The sequence below is a fragment of the Kryptolebias marmoratus genome, linkage group LG18 (assembly GCF_001649575.2).
Source record: "Kryptolebias marmoratus isolate JLee-2015 linkage group LG18, ASM164957v2, whole genome shotgun sequence".
NCBI classification, from domain to species: domain Eukaryota; kingdom Metazoa; phylum Chordata; class Actinopteri; order Cyprinodontiformes; family Rivulidae; genus Kryptolebias; species Kryptolebias marmoratus.
In genome coordinates, this window is record NC_051447.1 from 6,776,502 (window position 1) to 6,799,303 (window position 22,802).

The 22,802-nt window shown below is 38.9% G+C and overlaps 1 protein-coding gene across 1 annotated transcript; it reads left to right on the forward strand.

The window, feature by feature from the left end:
* Positions 1-1,054: 1,054 nt before the first annotated feature.
* Positions 1,055-21,829, forward strand: itih5 (inter-alpha-trypsin inhibitor heavy chain 5). Its single transcript, XM_017411598.3, has 14 exons — positions 1,055-1,493; positions 1,572-1,616; positions 2,122-2,285; positions 4,212-4,313; positions 5,466-5,746; positions 6,070-6,239; positions 6,503-6,619; positions 10,652-10,823; positions 10,957-11,266; positions 13,778-14,460; positions 14,973-15,026; positions 17,151-17,267; positions 17,500-17,877; positions 19,877-21,829. The coding sequence occupies exons 1-14, from the start codon at positions 1,359-1,361 to the stop codon at positions 20,134-20,136; spliced, it is 2,988 nt and encodes a 995-aa protein (XP_017267087.1). The 5' UTR covers positions 1,055-1,358; the 3' UTR covers positions 20,137-21,829.
* Positions 21,830-22,802: the final 973 nt, after the last annotated feature.

The following is a 22,802-nucleotide window of genomic DNA, read 5'->3' on the forward strand; positions in this document are numbered from 1 at the left end:
TAAAGTTGTTGATTATAAAGTTCTGTCATATGTAGCTTAAAACTATAAATCAATTAGATGAAGAAACGTTGGCAACAAATAATTACACATCTTTATTATTACACTTTTTTAATTTATCGTTTTAAAGGCATTTGTCATCGTGTGCTCACATAGTTTTTTTTTTTCTATAAATTTGATAGTAAATGAAGCCGAACCTATCAGCGCCTCCTAATGGCTTGTGTGAACCAAGAAAACCTGCAGTCGTCCCGTTTTTATTCAGATAAATGTGGAATAAACACAAAAATGTTTCAAAATTGCATCGTAGTCTCGTGTCGTGGTTCTATATTGGCGTTACCATGACAAGGTGTCACCATGCTATAGGCTAATAGTACACTATGACGTTACTTTTTCTAAATATGTTCTTCATCTAATGGGAAAATAGTTTAATTTAAAAATGTTTCAGTGTTTTTCTTTATTATTTTAGTTTTTTAGGCGTGACAAACATTAGCGGATTTTAAAACAAGGTGTAATGCAGACCTTTTTCCACAAAGTGGCGCCAAAGCGCTGTTAAATCTCACTACATCGATTTAATAGATCAGAAATTGATATTATACATGATTGTTTTATTTACTTGTTTATTTGTTTTTTTATTTATTTATTTTTGCTTTATTTGTAAATAACATGGTATGGTAAAATGTTTTAAATAAAAATGATTCAATCACATGAGCTAAAAACTTTACTGTTCCAGTGCCGGTAAACTCCCAGTTCAAAAGAAATTAATATTTAAAAGAAGGAGGAAAATTACAAATCAGGACCCTTGCATCTTATAGTTTGTAATTAAATTAGATGAAAAATGGCTGGTAACAATGTTTTTGCACAAGCTTTTAGTGTCATTTTGAAAGCATTTGTCATCCTGCTCACAGTTTGTTTTCTATAAACTTGATCCTAATTACAGCCGAATCCATCAGTGCCTCTAGTCTTCTTGCATGAATCAAGAAACCTGCAGCATTTAGGTTTTTATTCGGAAAAATGTGGATTAAACTAAATTTAATGGAAAATTAAAATGGAATCTCGCTTTGTGGTCAAGTTTTTAATACAGGCTGATACAGTTTGTTCTCTGTCTGTCATCTGCCCCCTAGTGGAGAAAAACAAGTTCTTTGTTTTTTATGTTTCAGTGCTTCTCTTCTTGCTTGTCTTTTATCCGACGGCCCCTGAATGCAGCAGATTGAGGCTCCCTCATCCGTTGGCTGGGTGGGCGGATTTCTCTCCTCTGCGCGGACTCTCCGTTGGGTCATTCCGATCTAGACTCGGACTCGGACAGCAGGAGGAATAATAAAAACAATAATCATGTCTCATTTATCCGTTTAATTACTTTTTAAATGGAGACGAAGTGCAGGATGCTGCTGGTGGCTTTGCTGCTCTGCCTCAGTCCGGCGGTACTGGGACAGCTGGAGGAATCCCAGCTTGATGATGATGATGTTGAGTCCGATTTGGCAGACTTTGACTTAGACATCGTAAGATCTGCACCACCACCGCTTTGCGCACTTTTAGCGTTTAAATTTGTTTTATCCTGACCATGTTTGTCTCTGCAGGCGCCACGCAGAGTTCCTCGGCAGGTGAAACATATTCTTTTCAAGGTAAATAAAAATCTAATTAGATGCAGAAGAATGTTTTTGGATTTGGTCTTTTTTCTCCGTTGTCCATTTGACACAGAAAATGGATGAGTTTTTGATTCCTAAATTTGATGCTGTAATGAGCTGGTTAATAAAACTAAAGAAAACACTTGATTGTTGATAAAATAAACGTTCTGATCTAGACTGGATGACCTAGTTAAGGCCAGTTAAAAGTGGATTTTGTGCTCCAAACTTGTGCGCTTTGGGTGTGACGCAGGAGATCCGCCGAGCGCGCGGATGTGCCAAAGTCTCTGTAATGTTGTAATAATCTGAGCTCAACAAATCCCACTGCCTGTTAAGTCATTGCAGTAGTTAGAATAGTTGGAAAGTGAGGCTGGCAATGACTTATCAAGATGAAGAAGGAAAAAAATTGAAATAAAGCAACCATTACGCACGGCAGCGACGCGTCTTTGTCAACAGAGGGTGTGTTCGCAGTGTGGGAGTTCTCACTTTTTCTTCTTGGTTCCAGGAGACCAAACCTCACATCCAAGAGCTCTCCATCAAGACCACCATCCTCTCCCGCTACGCGTTCACTGCGGTGCACTGCGTCATGCTGAACCGGCACTCTGCCGCCGCCGAAGGCCTCTTCCAGTTCCAGATCCCCGCTGGAGCCTACATCTCCAACTTCACCATGTAGGAACCACCCAGGTCATTTCAACTTCAGCTCACACATTATCGGCCTCCATTAAATATTAACTCAGGACTTGACCTAAATTTGTGGTTTAATGTGCTGAAATGAAGCCCTCTTCTGGCCCTAGATCAGGGGTGGCAACACCTGATTTAAATCAGTGTGTTATTTACAGGCTTCTGCAGAACATGAAGAGGTGATTTAACCACTGAATCAGGTGTGTTGGAGCAGGGAAACAAGTAAAACATGCAGGACAGTGGTTCTCCAGGACCAGGGTTGCCTACCCCCGCCCTAAATGAAGCAATTCCATGAAGAGTGATTGAAGAGTGATTTTTTTTTTTTTTTCTTGGACCTTTTGTTCAAGAGCGGGCTTAATGATCAGGCTGTGAACTATTATTCAACAATCCTTGCTTGCACCACTTTAAATCATAGAGTCCATCCCTATTTTTGTCAATAGGAGAAAAATACCACCGTAATCAGTCAATTTTAGCAAGACGTCAAAACTTTATTACAGTGACAAGGATGGTGAACTAGAAAGTTTCTGAAAGAAATTCTGAAGGGTGCTGAAGCAGCTACTGGCCAAAATTCCAACATACCATTGTAGTAATCTAAGAAAAACTGCCTAAAATTTGATGTGTAAACTGTGTAAGAAGTGTAAAGAGAGCTAAGATCAAAACATGCTGCCGATGCCTCAATAGGGTCACCACGGTAACCATCCTGTGTCTGTAGAGACAGAAGACACCAAAACACAAACTGTGTGAAAACTGTAAATTGTATCTTTAAAATTCTTGAACCATGAGCGGCAAAATACTCTGATGGTCACACATGGGAACGTTTAGCTTTCTAAAGTATTTTATGCATGTATGTATGTAAGTAAAATACCCTTCACTTCCAGTTTTGAAGAGAAAATTTGAGTTCAAGTAAAACTGTCTATGTAAGCCAGGCGTGCACTCTGTTCTCTGAGGGGATTTGAGAGGAAATAGTACCTCCTATAGCAGTGAGAGACACACTGAGTGAAAGAAGACAAAAGTCCCTATAATGATGGATAACTTGTACATTGACCTAAACCGTTATGAGAGGAAGAAGAGGTTTTTGCACATTCCTGGGGAAGTTTAGCAAGCTGAGAAGTTTGAGTGTGTGACTTCATTTACATTCTATTGAAAAACTTAAACTGTAATTGTGTAAAAACTGTGAAAGATATCAAAAATGTCAGTTCAGGAGTCTAAAGTCCAACTTTCTTTGACCCTTTTAAACTTTGAAATATGGCTGAGCTTTAGAGCTTCAAAAAAGGGGTTTCCTCACTTGTTTCGTCAAAAGCCCACAGTTTTGTGTATATCGTGTGAATTTCATCCACGTCATACAGTGCACTGTTATTAAAAGTCATAGCTTGCTCTTTCCAATGCGGGCAACAAGTTCTAATATATAATTTGCATGTTTTCCTTTCTTTTTCAATGGGGAAAAATGTGAACAGGGCAGTAATAAGCATTGGCACCCTTAATAATAATAATGTGCATAAATTAAAAAGAAAGTTTCTGTGAGATGCAGCTTTACAACTAAACAAAATAAAAAATAAACAAAATACAAATAATAACATCATTCATTTTTTTCTCTCGGCTTCTGTTTGTTCCAAAATAATCTGCAGATTGAAACATTTTCAAAAGTATTTAAGGTAGAAACTCAGGAACCTGTAATTCTATGATGGCCCACATGGAGAATTAAGCAATAAGAGTAGAAAAGGTTTGGATTTTTAGAACTGTTAACACACAGGCTCAGATCCATTCATTCATGTGCAGGACGGGTACGTGTAAATAGGTATTGACAGCGTTTTGTGAGGCCTTTGTCCATGAAAAACCTAGTTGAGTCATGACAATAGTGCGCCTGAATATGTGTGGCACTCTAAAGCTTGACCTTTGACCCCTCCCTTGAACCAGGATCGTTGGAGGGCGTGTCTACCAGAGTGAAGTCAGACCGAAGGAAAAGAGGGTCAAACAAGAGAACGGCAAACCCAAGAACAAAGGGTCAAATAACACAAGGTATAAAAATCCTGATTTGTGCGTGTGTGTGGGTGTGTGTGTGTGTGTGACAGAGAGAGAGAAAGAGACCAAGCCAGCTGCCTGGCATCTCTTCCTAGTCGCACGGCAGCATCCGCTTCCTGCAATGTTTCCATTTAACAAAAACAGATCAACTAAAACCACATGACTAACACTCTACACAGATTAAGTGTGTGTGTGTGTGTTTTGTTTTTTAAGCTATTTTTGAACGGTCTTTTCAGTCCTGAGTAAGAGAGCTGTCAATAAAACCTTTGACCCAAGAAATGACCAATAGAAAACATGACATCCTACCAGCTGTCTTGAACTTCTGAAAGAAGAGAAAAATCTGTCTTCATTATCAGAAAGGTGGAACAGGATACAAGAAGACTGGCTACCAGCTAAAAAGTCCTTTAAAACCATGAAAGAAAGAATGATGTAGACTGACTCAAACCTCAGCAGCAAACACCTTCAAATCTGCAAGAGCCAACTCTAAAATATAAAATAACTAAACTTGTTGCTACTCAACGAAATCAGAGTATCTTTAACTACAACACCACAAAAACTGTATAAAAAAAAAAAGTTTTCAAGAAAAGGAAAACGCTTAAATAAACTTTGCTAAACTTTCCAGAGAGCCTGAAAAACACTGTGAGTGAGTTTGGAGTGAGCCTGGGGCAATGCATGCAAAGTCCTGACAGTGAAGCACAGAGGTGGGAGTGTCATGATGTGGTGTGGCATGCGTGAACAAAGCTGCGGATTGTGATATTCATAGACGACACCACCGAAGAACTCTGGATGGGGAAATACCGCCCAACAAGACGGATTTCATTCTTCAAAAAAATAAAAGCGCTACTCGCCTGGTAAACTAAAACATGACACAAATCAGAGATATAAATCAGAATTCCTTCAAAATTAGGCGATATTTTACAGGTTTGTACTAATTACTGCCATATAAGGTACGTGTCTGAACCTTGTTTGAAAACTCAAAAGAAATTATAGTTATTATGTTGCTGCTCTTTCATTTGGATCAACAATAGTGTCTTACTTAATCATAGCTAAGATGTTTCACATATTTACATTTTAGACAAACCTCTTTAGTTAATATGGCTGTCAAATGTTATCCTGCATCACCAGTTTCTCCCACTGTCTCCTCTCCAGCCCGGAACCCGAGGCGGAGGTGTTCAGAATGGCAGCAACCATACCCGGTAGGAATCGGGCCATTTTCCTGCTGATGTACGAGGAGCTCCTGCAGCGGCGGCTGGGACGCTACGAACACGTCACCAGCCTGCGACCCCTGCAGCTGGTCAGCCGCCTCAGCCTGGACGTCACCATCATCGACCACTCGCCCATCACGGACCTCCAGGTGCTGCTGCTCCGCAACGGCAAGAGCAACAGTGCTGCCAACACTGCAACGCGTCCCAAGGAACCCAAAATAACAGGTTCTTCAATATGGAATACTTTTACGCACTAAAGGTGTGGTTTCCATGACAGTTGCAGCGTTGAATCAAAAATAAACTAATCATTGGGTGTTTTTCATGAATAAAACTTCAATGAAAAATTAGGAAATGCAGCTCATGCCTACGTCAAACCTTAGTCCTTGAAGTCTACACAACGTAAAACAGAGATCGTTTAAAGGGCATTCTGACACCGGTTTAAATTTACATCAAGGTGACATACAGTTTATTTATTCTAGTGTTTTGTTCTTGATCCAAAAAGGGGACAAAAAAAAAATCATGACTCACTTCCTGTCTTTGTGCTCAAGCCAAACCTCAAGTTCCCAGCACCACCGTGATCACGAGCGAAAACAACTCCTGCAAGATCACCTTCAGCCCCAACATCGTCCAACAGGCCAAGATCTCCACCAGCGGCCTTCTGGGAGACTTCGTGATCCGCTACGACGTCCAAAGAGACATGGGGGTGGGAGACATCCAGGTTAGAATATTTCCACGTCATAACGCCCTCCCAGTCGGTCCACTTGGAAACTGTGAGAGTACAAGTATGTGTCAAACAGAGATTCTGTTTAAATAGTTGTATTATTTTGATCAGTGCACAGGAACACACACAGACACACACACTCTTCCATCCACCTGTTAGTCATTAAATTCTCTGGCTTTCTGCCACCAGCCTTATATGCGGCTGCCAAACTCTTCTGCATCCCTGCAACTTATGGTCGGCTGCATGTCTCCTGTCTCCAGATTCTAAACGGACATTTCGTCCACTACTTCGCCCCCAAAGATCTGCCTGCTGTGCCCAAGAATGTGGTGTTTGTGATCGACACTAGCGCCTCGATGCTAGGGGGGAAGATGAAACAGGTAAAGCAGAGCACGTAGAGGAGACTCGTGAGACACTCTGTCCACATTGTTGGTTTTATGTTGTTGTTGTGAGACCTTTGGTTCGGTTTCAGTCGGTTTAAAAATGTTAAGTGATCATTTAATATACAAAGATAAAAATGGTTGAAATAAACACAATTGCACTGTTAAATAACCAATTGCACATCCACAACTGATTTACTTTTGGAGTCAACCTGATTCAAGATGGCCGCAAGAATGGCTGTAACTCAAATTTGGTGTGGTAGTAGCTGAGAGTCATCCCCAACACGTACTCTGAGCGCTAAAACATTACATGAGATCCTTTTTTCAAACTACGACACATAAGGCGGCGACTATGATGCATTTTATCAAGGAATGCTGGTTTCGTTTTATTCAGAGATGAACCCCTGACCTTTCGCTGGCACTGAACGAGTGTCGCAGTAGCTTGTTGTAACTGGCTTAAGTTTTAGATTGATTTCAGACATTATTGTAGTATTTTTGCCATTTCATCTCCAGTAAAAATATGTTTTAAAAGAAAACTTTAGTGTTAAAAATGGATAAAAATATGTGGTATTGCATGCCACCATGAAAGTCTTTATAGTTTAATCTGATGAAGAATCTCTTTTTTTATCATCTCAAAAGCTCTTTTTAAAGAAGGGAAGTGAAAGTGTATAGATTATTTAGATCCTAAAATATGGTCAATTAGAGGCTAACTTTGAAACGAGTACAACACAATTAAATCCTGACCACAAAGAAATTATCTAATGGTTTTTATTTTTTAAGGTAATGAAAAACTGTCATTTTCTTTCTCACATTTATGACTGCACATACCAAGCTTTAGCATAAAAGTTGCGGGGTAGCTTATTCATGTTTACTTTAGCAATTTTTCAAAAGAGTATTTAGCAAACTTCTGAGCCAAATTTTACTCCCTGAAGAAAATCAAAAAATCCTGAAAATGCTTCTTAATTCCTAGTAGGATTGATTTTAAAACAAGGGACAGTGAAGCTGTCAATGGTTCCTTTAAGTTTCATAAAAACCCATCTGGTGGTTTATTAAATATTTTGTTAACAGACAGCGATGACTACAACAGTTAATAGCAAAAATTGAAACAAAAACCTTATGCATCATCTTAATGTTGATGAGTTGTGGCGAATTGGGTTGATTCCAAAGGGTAATCAGTTGTAGATGTGCATCCAGTGATTCGTTTTGGAGAGTTTCAGTAAAATCTGTGACATTTTGCTAACATACAAACAAACACATACAACAGACAGGCAATTACATGATCCCCCACCTCTCATGGCAGCGAGCAATATCAGCAGAATGTCCCATCTTTTGCAAAGTGAGTGCCTGACAGTTCAAAACATACCGCCCATTTTTCAAGTTCAATTGTGATAGATGCACCAGACAGGATATATAACACGCTTCCTCCTCCCGCCCACACTGGAATATCACTCTCCGACTTTTTCTTCCATCTGCAATAAAAGCCTTCCAGCGGACTCAGAGCTGATCTCTGCAGCTGCCGCAGGAAGGGCTGCAGAATCTGAGGAGCGGGGAAACCAAAGAGCAGATTCAAAGTAAAAAAAAGAAAAGTGGAAAAGCACAAGACGAGGCCGAGCTGCGAGGGAGGAAGGTCATTGTCTCTGTGGTAATGGAACTTCTGAGACAACAGCAACCTCGACCCCCTGATCTGCCCTCCCTCCCACCCATCAGCAGCCGGCAGGAGCAGAACAAGTGTGTTTTGATGTGGCTTCACAATGAATGGTTTCAGAGGAGGTCGGTGTCATTTCGAGCCCCCCCTCCCAGGCTCGGAATTATATATCTTACCCACAATCAGATTAAACTGAAAAGACGAAGCAATGGGAGGAAAACTGGTGTTTTTCCTTTGTACAAATGTAATTCTTTTATCAGAGCGTCACATTTTCAGTTTGATTTGATAGATCCTGCAAGTATCAGCCAGTAATTATACTTGCAAGAAGTTTCATGACCGAGCCGTCTTAAAATAGATTGTTTTGAAGAATAGAGCTCTTTCTTCTTGCACAATTAGCCAGGGCCAGTCCAGTGTTTCATGGGGAACTTGGGCAGGATTTGATATGAGGCCCCAACTCAAAGTTAAAACTTGTATCTCACTGTCTTGCGACTGTTGCTGACAAATTGTAAACAGCAATCACAAGGGAATTTCCGAAATGTCGTCAAACCGTTTCTCAATTTCTTCTTGTGAGTCGCAGGGTCTTGATGACTCTCATGTCACAAATGTTTTGAACAGGCATCACAAACCTTTTAGCTTCCTTGAGTCAAAAATGAGAGAAAAGTGAGACAACTTTATGAGAGGTTGTCTAACTGTGAAGCTAAATTGGGACTGATCAGAGACAACAATAAAAACCGGACATTACGAGGACTGTGTAATACCTCCAGCTTGACCGCAGCAGCAGCAGCAAAGAGACCTGCTGTAGCCTTCGACACATCAGCCTGGTCTTCATCCAGGTCCGGGTCCTCACCTAGCAGCTTCTGCACTTTTGGGTCCATATTGGTTGACATTTAATGACAAAATGATTGCTGGACAGGGGAGAGGCCCAGTGGGGTCCAGATTTCTCGATTGTTCCACATAAATGTCACACCACTGCAGGACAACATTCTTGCAACTGTCAAGCAGCAGTCACAAGTATCAAAACGCTAACAAAAATTTCTAATTTTGTCGCGAGAATGTCATGCAACACAAGTGCAATTGTTATGCGTACTAATAGCAAATTTTGGACCAAATTATGCACATTAGCAAATATGTCAGTTCAGTGTGATTCTAAGTGAATATCTGTGTTTTCTCACAATTATCTGTCTTCAAATAGTCCCAAACAGTTGCAGCTCGGTGAGATACTACCATATTGGTCACCATCCATCTCAACCCCATTAGCTATCGGCTTTGAACTGTTCATGTTTGAGTGTTTGTGTTAGGATTTCAGTTTTTTTGTAGTTTGTTTTTGAGTAATCTTTTGTTTTAGGTTTACTGTTTTCAGTAGTGTTTCTGTTTTATTCCTGCTCTCTGTACCCTCTGTGTTCCCTGTGCCGTCGGTCACTCTCCCTCAGTCAGAAGTTTTCCGTGCCAGCCTAACTCTACCATCTCACCTGTTCCTAATTAGTAATCAGTCACCTGTGTCCACTTACCCATCACCCTCAGTCCATATAAACTGTTCCTCAGCTGGTTTATTGTTGTGGAAATGCACCGTCTGGGTTTTCCTTGTGCCACTAGCCTTGTGTCCCTGTGATTGCTGCCATTAGTAAGGGTTTTGTTATTAGTTTCTGCTGCCATGTCAGCCTTTTTATTTTGTTTTATTAAATAAATTAGTTTTACTTTTGAGCTCCTTGTGTTGGTCTGGGTCCAAATCTTCCACCACTTCTATCCCCAAAACCTGATAGTTTGAGCATCTAACAGAAACATTATTGTGTTTTTTTTACTAAAAAGAAATCAAACAAACTAGCAGACAATGCATTCTGTAAATTGACCACAAAACAACTGGTATGAGTTGCTTGGAAATCCCAGCAGTCATTTCACAAAAATGCATTAACCCTTTCACGTAAAGGTCAAAGTGGTTGAACAGAAGATGGAAATTATCTGATAGGATACTCCTTGCCTTCCTTGTTGTTGTTTTTATACGAGATTATTGATTTGGGAAATATGGAGCTCTACCAAATAATTTTCCAGCTGTTGACAAAAGTTATAGCTGTTTTGCTTATTGCTACACTTTAGGTGAATCTGAAATGATGAAAAGCTAAAAAAACAAAAACACTTTGTTTCAATTAAAGCACTTAAACAAGTTTATTTTATTTTGCAACCTGTCTTTTGCAACAAATCAAGTCCTCTTGAGGGCCCCCTGTTGGCATGGAGGGCACCAGGCAGCTAATTAGTTAATGCTAATAGCAAATTTAAATGAATTTTTTTTATCCTCATATAAAACTTTCTGAACTTAACTGAAAGGCACAGTCATTTGCATATTTGGAAAAACAATGTTTACAAAAAATATCTCTTATCTGTGATTCCTTCAGACTAAAGAGGCCTTGTTCACCATCCTGAAGGATCTGCGACCCGAAGATAACTTTAACTTCATCAGCTTCGCCAATAAGATCAAAGTTTGGCAACCGAATCGTCTTGTGCCAGTGACACCTCTGAACATCAGAGATGCCAAGAAGTTCATTTTTATGCTGTTACCAAACGGAGGTAAGACATTGCTGTCTATGTTCACATTGAAAAAGCTTTCCCGTTGTTTTAAACTTTACTTGATTGAAAGTTTGGAAAGAAAGAACTTTCCAAGTCCGTCTTGGTAAAAAATTGTTCACATCCTTCACTGCAGGCACCAACATTGATGAAGCCATGCAGACTAGCTCTTCTCTGCTTCGCGACTACCTCTCAGGCCCCAACAGCAGCCCGAACAGCGTCTCCCTCATTATATTTCTGACTGATGGACGGCCTACCATCGGAGAGCTCCAGTCCACTTCCATTCTGAAGAATACTCGCTCAGCCGTGCAAGAAAAGTTCTGTATCTTCACAATTGGAATCGGTAATGACGTGGATTACCGGCTGCTGGAGCATATGGCTCTGGAAAACTGCGGGATGATGAGACGCATCAGTGAGGAGGCTGACGCAAGCGCTATGCTTAAAGGGTATGAAACTAATGGGAGAATTGACAAGTTTTCATTCATACTGTTAATGGGATCATGTCAAGCTTCGTTTTTTTATGACAACAATAAATTCCCTAAAGCCATTTTGTAAGGATAAAGATTGATGAAAGTTCTTGTTGCTGCATTTACAACATACATGTCAAAGAGAATCAGGGTGCTTAACTAAAATGTTTTAAAATGAAGACTGCTTCTATTTCTGAAAGTGAGTACAAGTGGTCAGGATTGGGTGTTTAGAAAGTTTGCTTGAAATGGGCTAAGATTCTTTAGCCTGAAGATGGTTTAACACTAGAGTCAAATTGGTATACAATCTGGCCTAACAGTAGACAAATATTATCCTAAAACTGGTCTAAAATGGCTTCTAAGTGGTTTGAATAGGTTTATGAAATAGTTATGATTTTCATATAGTCTGTGGGCATGTCAAAATTTGTGCCGTTTCGAAGATCTTTATTCCATATTTTAATGTATACTTTGGTTTATGTTGTCTTGCAAACACAAAAAAAACACCATAATTACTGTGTATTTATAGCTTTATATTAAAAAGGCAAAAGTTATTAAAGTCATAAATTGTAACTAGTAAGAGCCAAATACTTTTTGCCATTCCTATATGGATAATCTGTCTTTTATTAGGCAATTAGTTGTCCTTAATTTCTCCCTTCTCCCCCTCTAACACGTCCGTCCATCTCTCATCAACTTGAGAGAGAACGTGGACTGCAAATGTGACGGTGCTGACAACAGACCTCTGTAATCAACTTAAACAAGAGACAGCCACAGACTACAAAAGCTGCCCTCTTTCTCCCTCTGATCCTTTTTTTTTGTCCTGTACACACAACCCTCCTGTCTCAGTCTTAAACAGTCAGACAGGTGTTTGTTCAGTTGCACAGGAATGTGTGTGTGAGTGTGTATGTTGTGAAACCTGCGTCTAAGTGTGTACTTGGGGTTAACAGATAGACTCTGTGATAATAGCCCAGGTCCAGCTTGAACAAACAAGCTGGGTTAGAGGGGATCTTGTTTATAATGCTGTGACAACAAGGACAGGACATACTCTTTAATACAGGTTCACTCATTTATGAAGGTGTGCACAAATTATGATGTTGCGTTTTTTAGAAGCATACACGTGCATTAAGGAGCAATCTAAAACCTAAATTACTACTTTTTCAAAACAATACAGTTGGCAACAGCAGCCAGTGTTTCTGGTCTTCTAATGAAGCCAAATATATATTAATAATAATTATTGGGCCAAGATCTACTTTTTACTTCAGCCTTTTATTGGATACAATTGCATTTAGAAAGATCTAACTTAATTGTAGAATTGCTGACAGGTGCAAATTATTTTTATTTCTTTTCCTCCAAATGAATGTCATCCTGTTAAAAAGACACATCGTGAAGGAAAATACTCATTAAATGTTTTGTCTTGAGAGAAAAACGGCCTGTTTTAACATAATTGTTCAAGGTACATGGAAACTGCACACTTCTAAAAGAGCCAGGGGTGTCCACGATTTGTCCCCAATACTGATCCGAGTCATTTAAGATTAAGTATGGATCACTGCACAGTCTCTATTTGTTACTTGCATTATTTCGCATTTTTTACAGCACAAACTTGCGGATTACATCCCATAGGTACATTAAGATTATTAAAATCAATCTCATTGTGTGCTTAGCAGCTCAGGAAACATACATTAATTTGAATTGCAGTAAACAAGTGTTTATATTGTTGCAAAAGTTGTTTTTGTGTGTCTGAGCAACAGGAGAAAATAATATGCCAGGTGATGGCAAACTTTTATACATCTCTGGTTGTGCTGCATTGATTGTTTAGTGTCAAGACGGTGGAACGTTCTTTGGCTCCAACTACTTCAAAGGCAACACAAACCTGGCAGCACAGTGGTTAGAGCTGTATCCTCACAATGAGAAGGTGGCAGGTTCAAAACTCGGCTGCTGCCTTTCTGTGCGGAGTTTGCATGTTTCTGTCATTCATGTGTGTTTTCTACAGTTATTCTGGTTTCCTCCCACAGTCCAAAAAGATAAATGTTAGCATAAATGGCAACTGTAAATTGTGAGTGGGAGCATGTTTGGTTTCTGTGATGGACTGGCGATCTGTCCGGGGTGTAACCCTCCTTTTGCCCAGCGATGGCAGGAGACAGGCACCAGCTCCCTGCAACTCTACACAGAAAAGCGGGTACAAAAAAAACACCAAATGGATGGAGGGATCTATTGCTACCACCATGAGAAATACCCAAATTGCAAATAGCTACTGAACTCTTATTTTCAATTTTAAAACACTTCCAAACTGCAGACATGTTGGCACGTCACATCAAAACGATTTACAGCAGACAGTAGGTCAACAACAGCCATTTGATTCAGAGTGTGGTCAGATACCACCAGTCAATAAAAGTGGTCTTGATTGGGACCCCTACCTGATACTGACTTGGGACATCCCTAGCTTGAACTGTAGCAAAATTGAAGCTGCAATCTCAAATTCTTTTTGTTCCTTTCCAGGTTCTATGATGAAATAGGAACACCTCTTTTGTCTGACATCAGTATCAACTACACAGAGAACTCAGTCGATTTTGTCACTCAGAATCTTTTCACCAACTACTTCAATGGCTCTGAGATTGTCATCGCCGGCAAGCTCACCAACCAAAGTGCCGAATCCCTCCACGTTCAGGTCACTGCCAGCAACAACGACAGAAACATCATCCTTGAGATGGATGTGCCACTGCGGCGTCTGCAGATACAGACTGAAAAACATGTGAAGGCAGCTACTGCTGCAATGGCAGCTGGAGCCAAGGTCCTAGGGTCAGGGGTCACGCAGGGACTGGGTAATCCTCTGGGTCCAATCGCAGAAGACTTTGTTGAACGCATCTGGGGTTTCCTGAGTGTTAAGGAGGGTCTGCGTTCACGGCTGCGCAGCCAAACTAGCAAGGAAAGAGACGATTACACCCAAAAGGCTGCCAACCTGTCTGTGACATATCACTTCCTGACTCCTCTCACCAACATGGTGGTGGAAAAGCCAAAGGTTCTGGCTGACGGCACTATGGCGCCAGCACCCACCATCAGACCAGCAGCTGATGAAGCTGCATCACCTGTCAATGATCTACCAGGTGACACAGATGAGGAAACACCACAGAAACTCAACAGTAAAATGAGAAGTCAGATTTCATCACTGAGCAACATAATAGGTGAGGTTGGGTTTGGTTTTACTGGATGTATAAACTGACAACATCTGTAAAGTATTTTTGAAGCTTTTATGACCACCAGAACCTCGACCAATCTACCCATTCATTGATGTGTTCATTCTATACGATAAGTACATTTCTCACTCATTCATTGACTTAGCTGAAGGTACAATCAATTTGAACTTCAAAGTTAGAGTGGTCACACATGATACTGTCAGACCTTTAGGTAGTGAACATGTGACAACAGTGTTTTAATGCATAAAATTCAACATTTCCACATAACATAAGATAACCTGTCAATGAGCACACCAACATATTAAGCCCTGAAAAATTTATACAAAGTTTATTGTCCTTTAAAAGAACATGCAATCATTGTTTCTTTTTATGCAAATGGTAAATGGTACTGCTATAAGCATAAATACTTAATGTTTCTTTTAAAGAGAGTTTGGATTTAAGTGTTACTCAACTGTACTTCAAAGGCTTATTTCTACAGATAATTACTATCCTTTCTGCAGGTAAAGCTGAGAGGAAGCCAGCCAAGAAATCCATTACTATCTCCAAAACATCTGGTAATTGATCAACATCATCGGCCTGTGTAAATAGTTTTCTCCAGCCTGTTTCAACGATGGTCACATAACTTGTTCATTTACATGGAGATCTTTAAGGACTTCATAGTAAAATCTACAAGGGAAGAGAGGAGGGGATGTACAGTCGCCTCTCTTTAGGCTGTCTGTGTGGGCGGCCTGTAATTTAGATCTTTGTCAGACAGTCTTCAGTGATCAGAGACTTAGAGATTCCTCTGAGCATCCCTCTGAACAAAGTCTAATTGAAATACCAAGAAGCCCTGAGTGGCACTTTAAACACACTCATGACCACAGACACTAATGAGACAGAGCGAAGAACAGAGCTCGGACCTGGATGTTTGTGTATGTGATACTGTAAAGACAGGGAGTCCATCAAAAGCAGTTACTAGGAGTTAATAACCCTGTCATTAGGGTTGCTCTATAATCTCATTGTTCCTCTGTGCATCCTAGCTGGGTCTCATAACGCCTGAGGGAGCTCTAGCTAAGGCTTAAACTGTCTCAGAGAGCAGAAATGAAGCTGACAAACAGACATGTGTTACAATATGCTGATGATACTTTATTATTCAATAAAAAACAAGAGTGTTATATTTTGCACACAGCTATATGTCAGACAGTAGGGCAAATATTGAAACCAAAAAAGTACATACAGTTACAAAAATTACAGCTCCAAGCCCACTTGGGTTTGTAGAGATCCAGCTAATAGCAGACCTGAAGGTCAGCACTCCAGTTGACAGCCTCATAACCACACCAAGTGCTTAAACGCTCTTGCTGCAGTAACAGGAAATGTCTAGAAGATGAATGCCAGATTTCATAGTGATTATCTGAACTTGTTCAGAGATAGTTTCCAAACTTCTGAAAAAGTAGCTATATGAAACTTTGGATTTACATACAGTATAAAGAAAGTTTATTCGTTAGTGTTTTCAACATATTTGCTCCATAGGTTTTATGTAATATTTTTTAGTCATTTCTTTTTCTTATTTTAATGGTCTAATGTAAATTTCTTTTATTATAAGTCACACTCACTTTTGCAAATTCTTAACATTCCTTCATTCCTCCAATAGGAGAAATGGTCTCAGGGCTTCTTCCTGATAATGTGTTTCAAATTTTATATTATTATTATTAATATCTTTGTGTAGTTATTTTTGTAAGATAAACTGCCCAAATTTATACCACCCCCTAGTATTTGGCATTTGCAAAATTTGGAACAAATACTCAGACACGTTTCAAATGTAGGCTTAGATAGCTTGATGTTGATAAGCATAAAAATGACAGAAAAAAATGACCGAAACGCATCTATTTTGTATTGTGAACATTTTTTTTTTTCAGTATTGCTGTCATAACACATAACATTTATTTATTTTCTTCACAATGCATTCAGTCTTAAATTAAGTTCTTTTCTCAGTGTTTTAATTGGCCTATAAGCAAAAAGATTTTCAGTGGAACCTTATACAATTTCAGATACTGAAAACAGATTATATTTACTGTTTTAAATAAGATTGAGATCAAAAAACAGTTTTGTTGTCTAATCTTATCATTATGACAATGATTTCAGAGTCTGTGGTAGTTGACTTGTAGTTTTTAAACACAATCTTTTTTTCTTAGAATTTTCTTGAGTGCAATAGTGAAAAACACTCATGATAATCATTTTTAATTAAAGGCCCAAACACTATATAGACATTGTTTTCTCTTCCATTTTATCTCCAATAACTATTAATATAAGTTGCCTTATGTTATCTTATTTTACTAGTTTTGTAAGACCATGGCATTTTCCTGAGGTTTTGTGACCCTTTATTAATCAAAAAAGTCATAAATAGTTTTTAACAGTTTCAACCAAACTATATAATAAACTTATTGTAAAAGTTAATGCCAAAGTCACTATAAAGAAAAACTTAAATCATTGCAGTGTTTTGCTGGATGTTAGACTTTAGGCATTTTGAATTGCTGATTTTTTTGCATTATGTCTAATTTTAAACAGACTTGTATTAATGCAAGTAGCTTTAAATGGATCATGCTGCTCATTGCTGTCTTGCTTGCCTAGAGTTGTTTGTTTCATGGTGCCTTTATCTATCTTCAACTTTTAAAGATACTGTTTCTGTCGCTGTCTTGTAGCGGATGGTGATCCTCACTTTGTGGTGGAGTTCCCCCTCAGTAAACTAACTGTGTGCTTTAACATCAACGGTGAGCCCGGACACGTTCTCCGCCTGGTGTCTGACCACAAGTACTCTGGTAAGCCTCAAGGTGCTAATTAAAGACAAAAGGAAGTGTCTTTTTTTCTTAAAATAAATCCTTTGAAAAGGCATTTACACTTCTAAATTGTCTACAACCTGTTCGTCAAACTGGGAGTCTTAATAGACCCATATGGGTCAGAGAAAATGGTATTCGCAGAGCTGTGAAGTGCAGATGTAACTGCATTCCTTTTTTATTTTTTTTGTTAAACATTTACTGTATGTGTTGTCAGGTGTGACAGTTAACGGTAAGCTGATAGGCGCCCCAGCTCCCCCAGGCAGCCACAAGCAGCAGCGCACATACTTCAGCACCATCACGATTGTGGTGGACCATCCAAAACGCGCGTACATCGAGGTGACGCCGAAGAAAGTCATCCTGGATGGACGGGACCGCATCGTCCTGCCCTGCCATTCCTCCGTGACTGTGGACAGCGGCGTGCTGTCTGTGGCCATCGTGGGGAAGTCAAATGTGACCGTGACCGTCGGAGGGAACATCAGCTTCGTCATCCTGCTGCATCAGTACAAAAACCCAGCTCCCTACCAGAGAGACCATCTGGGGTTCTACATCGGCAACAGCACAGGACTGTCACATAGCTGTCACGGCCTGCTAGGTAGGAGATGAAGAAAATCTGGTTTCTAACCAACAAAATGATGAGCTTATAAGTAGGCCTAAAGCAGGGGTGTCCAACCCTGGTCCTCAAGGGCCATAATCCTGTGTGTTTTATTTGTTACTTTGCTCCAACACACCTGATTCAGTGGTTAAATCACCTCTTCATGTTCTGCAGAAGCCTGTTAATCACCCAGTGATTCAGATCAGGTGTTTTTGAGCAGAGAAACAAGTAATAATGCAGGATTGTGGCCCTCGAGGACAAGGAATGGACACCCCTGGCCTAAAGTATTCTTGGCCACCAATAGAGACAACTGTGCATACATTGGCAAATTATTTGTTCTATCTGTATTTGTTTCTGCTACCTTAACGAAAGCCAAAATATCAATAATGCATTTCCAAATGTAGTCAAAAGGCATACAATTTCAGGACAAAGCTGACTATTCCTACATTTTTCTAAGGAAATATTGCTCCACAGTATACTCTATCATATTGTATCATATCAAATATTGCAACTTTAAAGAGGATTTTTTGTATGTCTCATAAATCAGACACATTTGTGAATAAAATGGACAGTGACAGTATTTCCTTATGTTTTAAAGTTTTAAGTACCTACTACATATCTATTGATTCACCAAAATTACCACAGATAGAAATGTTCAGCACCAGAGATGATATAAAGTTCCATTTTTGAAAATTTTAGGCTACAGGTTCCAATCCAGCTATTGCCTTAAACTCACATGTAGGGAAATACATCATCTCACTGTGACTTTTACTACACCCATAAAGCATCACCAGATAATTATACCTGTCGTGTGAAGTGTGGGCATCAAAGGTACAGTCTGTGTTATTCTAGAAAATAAACGTGCACTTCAAACTCATCAAATATGTTTTAAATTAAAATGTCAACTTGTAATAATATGGTGTATGGAGAGCTTGGAAAATTCCCCATGCTATTAAAAATGGAATAATGGGTTATTGGGTGGGATTAGTGAATGATTGCTTATTTAAATTATAAAATATTGGAGTTTTTTTGTCACCTTCACTTAAGTTTAAGATGAATATAGTTTTTTTTAACTCTCTTAGTAAAATAAATGTGAGCATATAAGCTAGCTTAAAAGGACTGTTGATCAAAGACGTAAAGGATCATTTTATATAGAAGTGAAATGGAGAATGACACCACTCAAGTTTCAAAACTAATTTAAATTTGAAAGGTATTCATTGCAAGAGAATGAGGGTGCAGAATACCAAAGACTTTTCTTGTGGAGATGCAGAGGATTGGGTCGGAAAGACAGAATTTAGTATAATGACAAATCTGCTGAAGATGAATATCATGTACTGTTTAAACGAAGAAAAACAGAGATAATCCATCCATTTTCTTTACCCGCTTCTCCATTCCGGGTAAAAACAGAGATAATGTTAAACAAAACAAAGTATTTACCCAAGAATTATGTTAAATGTTCCTCAATGCTAAAGTTGTTTTTTGTTGTATTCTGAGGGGATACTCAAACTTGGAGTTTTTCGAAGAACTGTGCTACAATTCTTTAAATTAGCTCGAGATTTATATTACACTGTCTGCCTGACTAAAATTTACTCTTAGTACACCAGACCAAGTTATATTACTAAATAAAATACAATGAAACAATGACGTTATCAACTATAAACCTAACAAAAAGGTCAACACTATGAATTTAATTTTAAGAGAAAATAAAGTAAATAGTGTAAAAAGTAAGCTGATGTATTTATTGACAATCCAATGTAAGCATTACCTTTTTATTCAGGTGAATTTGCCTCATTTAACATTTAGAGTCCAAAATAAGAATATAGTTTTATCTGTGAAATGTACAGTATGTGCTTGCATTGTAAGAATTACGCTGAATTCTTTAAATTATCTCAAGTCCTTCGCAGGCAGACAGCAGCAGGAAAATAACAGTGTTCTCTTTTTTAAACACTTGAAATGCGAGACCAAAATAACCAAATTCTCCATTTTGTTCTACTTTCAGGTCAGTTCCTGTTTGAGGAAGTCGGACTGGCCGAGCGTCCTGCCCGGGGCGACATGAAGCCCTCGCAGGTCCTGAAGGTGAAGGACCGCTCCGTGCCGGTGGTCCGCAAAAGCAGGAGGATCTACGGCGGCACGCAGAACGTGGACTGCTGGTTCGCTCGAAACAACGCAGCCAAGCTCATAGACGGACAGTATGAGGACTACGTAACGCCTCACATGTTCGACACGGGAGACTGGCCTCACGGGACAAATAAAGTGTGAGGCGGTCAAAACCTCCAGTATCAATATCTAACTATTTGACTTAACCAAGTTTTTAAGCAATTACTGCGTTCTGAAAGGCATCAGATTTCTTTCTACTTATGTCTTTTTTAAATATATTTTTGTACCAATTCTAATTAAATGCAAATGTTTTTATTATAGGATTTTTAATATTTTACATGGGCAAATAAAACATTTAAACTAACATTTCTAGGTTTATATATATGAGCCTGAAACACTTGGAATTGGGTTTTTCTCACACAGCCAACGTTTACGTCAACCTGTCTCCAACTTTAAGCTGTGGATCACACCTGGTTGCCACAGAGACCAGTAACTGAGCCTTTGTCTTCACGCAGAGCTAAAAGCGCGACTCCGTGGTCCTCCCTGTCATCAGCCGGAGGTCACGGGGCTGCGGAGCACACCCAACACAGGTGTGCTCCGGCCAGGTCTCGCTCAGGGTCGTCTGTCGTCGCGCTGCCTCACCCCGGCCGCCGCAGGAATTTGCCACCACACACACACGTTCACGTGTCAGTCATCTTTATTCAAGTACAGAGAGAAGAGATACATTCGGCAAGAAGCACCGTGGGAGTTTACAGCCCTTCGTTGGCACCTCAGGACGTGGAACGTTTCATCCCATTGGTTCGGTTTATTACAAAACAGAAGATACAAATAAAACATTACACAAGTATCAATTTAGATCAAGTATCAACTGTAACGTGGAAATGATTGAATAAAAAATGTCAGATTAAAGTATATCAATCCATTTACTAGCCAAACTCTCCCTACACCTCTTAGCCCATTATATTTTTTTACCACAGACTGGTCTGTAAAATACGAGCCCCGAATACAAACTGAATAAATAAAATGTGCAATTATGTGCAAGAGTTTAATACATGGCTGCTCCATCATTGCACTGAGAAGGTGATTACAACACAAGATTAGGACTGCGCTTAGGAGAAACGTTTAGAGATTTTTTTGTTTTTGAAGAAAACAAAAAAAAAGTTGAACGCTTACAATATTGAGGATTAATTGTTGCTGTATATTAAACTGGATGAGAAATAAAAGCCATTATTAGGCAACAGTCAGGTTGAACTCTTCCAAAAAAATACAATTTATCAGCCATAATTATAATTTAGTTGATGTGGAATAACATAAGGACTGCCTATTATTTTAGATTGTGCCATTTTTTAAATGATTTGGCTCCTACCCAAGTTACAACAGTAGCTATTAAAACAAAAACAAACAAGAATCAAATTAAACACCGACTTTAAAGCAGTGCTTTTAATTTTTTAGGCTTGCCGGTAGTTCGGTCTATGATGGTGAATTGGATCGATTTTTTGGGGGGGTCCTGAGTTTCAAGATTAAAGTAAAATATTTTAGATGAAAGTCAAAATTTCCAAAAGAAAATATTACAAAAAGATCAAAGTTTTTTTGGGGAAAAAAGGCTAAACTGTTGAGAGAAAAGTCAAAATAGTGTTTCGTGAAGTGAACCCATTTAGCTCCTGAACCAGACTCCATTTGTTTTATTTCTTATCATCATTGTAGCCAAGATTTTACTGAAATAAACTACAAAATATCAACATGAAGCATTTTCTCTAACCAGTCCAAGGTGTGGTCTTCATCACTGTTGCAACAGCAGAACTCATAGAACTTCCTTCGGTTCTTCAAAATAAGAGCCTCAAACAAACACACTGAGTGCTGAACTCAAAATTGTCTCAAATCATCTGCAACTGTTTAGAACTAGCTGACATTACTAATATTCTTATTACTGTTCTCTGGTAAAACTCATACCGCAGCCTAAACTGGTACGATTTTAGAGACGTTATTTAGCCTACAGGTTGTGTACAGGTGTTTGTACTCAAAAAGTATTTTTATTAATAAAAATACTTGTCACCATTTACACAAAACATACAGCTGTTGTAGGAGTACGCACAAATGATGGTTCGATTTTTGATTTCCCTTTTAATATCATAAAAACATTTATTTTTGCTATTTCGACTTTAATCTCAAAACTCAGAAACAACCAAAAAAATCTTCCTCAATGTTTTTTTTTCCCCTGAGTGGCTTGTTTTTGTAAACAGCAGCTAGATGTCACTACATTCCACACACTGAGCCTTTACCTAAAAAAATTTAAAAAGGTTAAATTAATTAATGTGTCTGCTTACAAAACACCACCGTATTGGATTTTTCACACTTGTTTTTGGTCAAAGGCTGATATTATTCAGACCTGTATGGCGACAGCTTCTCTGGGACATGCAAACAAAAAAACAAATGTACTTCACTGAGGAAAATAGAATAACATAAGTCTACATTATGACAGAATTACCCTTATGATACTTTTGCAAACAACAACTATAAACCAAGACCTTTTAATGAGCTGCGGTGACGACTGGAGCACATTAAACTATTTTCTGCAGATGCTAATATTTAATCCTTAGGCTGTTTTAGATTGATATTCAAAAGGCGTTGGAATAATTGTGTCTCCTGAAATGTACAAGTGACATTCCCTATTTCTCTGTGTTATCTGAGGTTAATCAAAAACTGCAAAGTGAAGGAACATGTAACTTTTGTTGTTGTTGTTTTTCCATAAATTGAGGATTTTTTCCCCATTGGCTTCTAAGTGTGGCTCCAGATTTGAGTTTGGTCTTGACCTTTGGCATTCCCAAATA